Below are 4,460 nucleotides of genomic sequence, written 5' to 3' on the forward strand. Positions count from 1 at the left end.
TTATGTGTTATTTTTTAATTTTGGTTTTTATTTGCAGGGGTACAAAATTAATATCAACATGCTAGACTTTATATTGACTGAAATATGCTAGAAGAGTCAAGAATTATAAATTCGATATGATACAATTTTATGTTAGGAAAAAGTTGTGTTTAGTTGAATTTGTAGAACTTATTTTATTGTAAAAGAATCTTAATGACATGTAAGATATTTTAATTATATATATGATTATATATCATATAAATGTTGAGTTAGTGGGATTAGAAAATTAATTGATATATCAATTATTAATTAAATATTTTAAAATCAACTTTCTATTTTTGTAACTAAAAGAATAAAAAATGTTACAAAAGTAAATAGTATTTTGTAACAAAATATTATGACACAAAAATCTAAATTATTACGAAAAATATTTTAAACGTAAAAAAGTGTTACTACTTTCGTAACAAATTTTGGTTTTTGTATCAAAAAAATTTGTTACAAAATATTACTTTGAATTGTAATAGTTTCATTTTTTGTTACAAAAACTTTTTGTAACAGGACATACTGCAACGACCCTTTTTTTGTTACAAATATTGTTTTTTTTTCTTGTAGTGGCTTCTGAAGTGAAAAAAGTTCAGCATAAGAAAATCTGTTTTCATCAAACAAGACATGTCTTGTAATGATAACCTTATCTTCTCTAGGCAGGCATTTATAGCCTTTATGATGAGGAGCATAACCTAAAAATACAGAAAGTTGTGATTTAAAATCCAATTTATGAGTATTATAAGGTTTCATACAAGAGAAAGTAGCACAACCAAAAACCTTAAAGAAAGATTAATCAGGTGGATGATAATGTAGAACTTCAAATGGTGATAGATTGTTAGTGTTAGAGGAAGGGAGTCTATTAATAATATATGTCAAAGAAATAAAAGCATCATCCCAATGAATTAAACGGATTGAGACAGTGGCTAAAAGTGCCAAGCCTACTTCAGTCACATGTCTATGCTTCCTCTCTGCCCTCTCATTTTGTTGATGAGTATAAGGGTAGGAGAAGCAATGAGATATACCTTCTTGAGCTAAATATTGAGTGAAGACATTAGAGAGATACTCCCTGCCATGATCAGTCTGCAGTTGTTTCAATTTTAAACCAGTGAAAGTTTCCATTTCAACTTTGTACTGAAGGAAGGCTTGAAAAGCTTGTGATTTAGTATGAAGTAAATAAATGCAAGTATACCGAGTATAAGCATCCACAAAAGAAATATAATATGTGAAACCATGATAAGATGTATATGGTGCAGGGCCCCAAATGTCACCATAAACCATTTCTAAAAGGGCATGAAAATTAAATTCATCTAATTGAAAAGGCAACAAGTGCATTTTAGCCTGACAACAATATTCACAAATACCAGATTTTATTAAAGTAGAGAAAATAGGTAGATTACACTTGTTCATGACAGAAACAACAATTTGGATGCACAATGACCTAAACGTTTGTGCCATAAATTGTAAGTGTCTAATTGAGAAGCATAAGCAGCAGGTACAGAAGTACAAGAGATAGAATTCGATGGAGATATATGTCTTTTCTTAGGTGCAGATTTTGTGACAGCAATGTTATCAAACTTTTACACTCCATTATATGGAGCTCCTTGTAGAAGAATCTCCTGGGTGTCCTGAGATTTCACATAGCAAACATTAGGGTGAAACTCAAAAAAGCATGCATTATCAGTGGCAAACTTATGTACACTCACTAAATTTTGTGTAATTTCAAAAACAAATAAAAGTTCGTTCAAAAGAAAGTGTTTCTTTGAATCTAAATTCACCAAATATGAGTGTCCAACACGAGAGATACTATTACCTGATCCATTACCTAGAAGGAGTTGGTCTTTACCAAGAAATTCAGAGGGCGCCAAGATAGATTGTGCATCATTTGTGACATGATTGCTTGTCCCCGTGTCAGGAAGCCAGCTTGCATCTGAAAAAGTAGATGGAGCAGCCATATAAGCCCTTGGATTGTGATAGGTAGTAGGAGGTGGTAACAGTTTAGATTGGGTTGGAATTTTTGCATTAGAAGATGAAGCTTGATATTGTTGATTAAAGCGATGAAAACATAACAGTGCAGTATGACCTGTCCTTCCACAGACTTGACAAATTGGTCTAGAATCAGAATTTGTAAACCTGACTCTGTTAGAACTTTTTCCTTCTCGACCTCTTCTTGGAACATAATTTGTGGTATTTGGTGGTCTAGGAAGGGAAGATGATGATTGAGTATAGTGTTCTTGTATCGTTCCTAAAGCAATCTTTTCAAACCTTTCAATCATTTTTTCATGTCCAAGAAGAAGTGCTTCGGCTTCAATAAGAGTAATGGATTCTGATTTTTCCATTACTATTGAGAGATATAAAGCATAATCTTCATTAAGACCATCTGTAATGGCTGATATATGATCTTCTTGATCTTCGGTCTAGAAATAGAATTTGCAAACCTGCCTCTGTTAGAATTTCTTTCTCCTCGACCTCTTATTGGAGCATAATTTGTGGTATTCAGTGGTCTGGGAAGGAAAGATAGTGATTGAGTATAGTGTGCTTGTATCATTCCCAAAGCAGTCTTTTTAAACCTTTCAATTATTTCTTCATGTCCAAGAAGAAGTGCTTCAGCTTCAATAAGAGTAATGGATTCAGATTTTTCCATTACTGTCGAGAGATACAAAGCATAGTCTTCATTAAGACCATCTAAAATGGCTGATATGTGATCTTCTAGGAAAAGAGTGTAGCCTATTGATGCCATGGAATCAACAATATCTCGAATCTTCTTGAGATACTCATTTGCTGTCATACCTTGTTACTTTACAGACTTCAATTCATTCTTCAATTGCTGAATCTTGATCTTGGAGGTCTTTGCAAATATTCAGTTATAGTTGTCCAAGCTTGATGCGCATACTTGCAATCCAACATTCGATTTTTGAATGTGAGATCCAGAGAAGAAAGGAGCCATGTCATAAGGTAATCATCTTTTTGCTTCCAATCCTTGTAAGCTTTTGATTCTGTACCAGCTTCTTTTGCAGAATCGGATTCAAATTGTGATGGAACCTTGTCAGCAGAAAGATGATCAGCAAGGCCATTAGCATTTATAACGTAAAAGGCAAGCTTCTGCCAGGTTCGAAATGTGTTTTCAGTAAATTTGTCAAGAGCAGGTGCAGTAAAGAGTTGAGGAAAAGGGGAAAAAGAAGAAGTGGGTGGATTCTGATGAGGGATGATTGAGGCCATGGATCTATCACCTATGCTCTTGATACCATGAAAGAGTTTTCAATGAAACAAAGAGCTAAAATGAATTGTTGATTTATCATTAAGTAATTGGATGTGTTACAATAATAGATGAGGCAACTCTGCTATATATAGCAAGCTATTATAGAATTCTGTTGAAACAGAAAACAAAATAACAGAATTAAAAACAAACTAGACTTGACTATCACTTAATAACTGTATCTTGATCCTCTTGATCTTGATCTGTTATATTATATACTCTATCTCTATTAGAATCTTATATTTTTAAAAGAAAAAATGATTCTATAAATAAATTATTTAGCATTTAATTTAAATATGAGATTTTATATTCAAATAAAATATGCAAAAAGATAATTTATTCTCTATGTTAAATAAATGTACAATTAAATTTATCGTGCAATAACACACAATAGAGTGTAATTTACTCTCTAGTTTTCGAAAAATACCAGCATAATTGTCTAAATTTAATATCCTAGAATACATTATGATGATACTTTTTATATAGTTAAACATAACATTTCTCTCCATAGTAAAAAATTTTATTATAACAACATAGTACATTATTTTTAAATTATTCAAAATATTCCCATTCCAACAGAATAGTTCTAAAATAAAAGTAAAGGTAGTTTTCCAGCAAATTGGCGAAAAAAAAATTGTTTACGAAATTATTGTTGGGTTTTAGGTGTGAATATAAGTCACACATTAGATAAAAATAGATTAAGTAAAAATGTATCTTATAAAAGATTTATAAGCCCATTTTCATGAGATTTCGTATCAACATACATAAAATATTTGATCTATTATTATAATTACTCCTTCGATCTGTTCATCCAAACTTCTTGTGTTTCTTTATATCCCCTTAGCTAGAACAGCACCGTAGATAAAAATAAAAATAAAAATAAAAATAATAGTGAGACCAATGATACTGTTATAATTATCAAATCATGGTCTCATGATATGTCCTAACCTTTTGGTTGGTAGTAATAGCAGTCAGCTTTATTGAGAAATGTGTCTGAGAAGACAAAAGCAAAGACCAAATAATAGTAATAATATTAAAAAATACTGTAATACGAATTTCGGACTAGCAGACGAGATACGTTAAAATAAAAAATGAAAGTGTTTTATCCTATTTGCATATTAGAAATATTGTTAACCTTTTTTATTTATTTTATTTATGTTAGTAACGAAAAACATTTATAATA

General features: G+C 30.9%; 1 protein-coding gene across 1 annotated transcript; it reads right to left on the bottom strand.

Annotated features, from left to right (window-relative positions):
* Nucleotides 1,400-3,481, bottom strand: LOC110268917. Its single transcript, XM_021116033.1, has 3 exons — nt 2,728-3,481; nt 1,835-2,422; nt 1,400-1,649 (listed from the first exon to the last, which is right to left on the bottom strand). The coding sequence occupies exons 1-3, from the start codon at nt 2,807-2,809 to the stop codon at nt 1,612-1,614; spliced, it is 708 nt and encodes a 235-aa protein (XP_020971692.1). The 5' UTR covers nt 2,810-3,481; the 3' UTR covers nt 1,400-1,611.

Source organism: Arachis ipaensis, chromosome B02 (genome assembly GCF_000816755.2).
Source record: "Arachis ipaensis cultivar K30076 chromosome B02, Araip1.1, whole genome shotgun sequence".
In the NCBI taxonomy this organism is placed as follows: Eukaryota; Viridiplantae; Streptophyta; class Magnoliopsida; order Fabales; family Fabaceae; genus Arachis; species Arachis ipaensis.

Bases quoted from the DNA above. Each gene is read 5' to 3' on its own strand.
- LOC110268917 (XM_021116033.1), bottom strand. From the start codon at position 2,809: ATGACAGCAAATGAGTATCTCAAGAAGATTCGAGATATTGTTGATTCC. The intron at 2,423-2,727 runs ATCACATATCAG...AAGATCAAGAAG, and splicing joins CTACACTCTTTTCCTAGAAG to ATCATATATCAGCCATTACA. The intron at 1,650-1,834 runs GTAATAGTATCT...GTGAAATCTCAG, and splicing joins CCTTCTAGGTAATGGATCAG to GACACCCAGGAGATTCTTCT.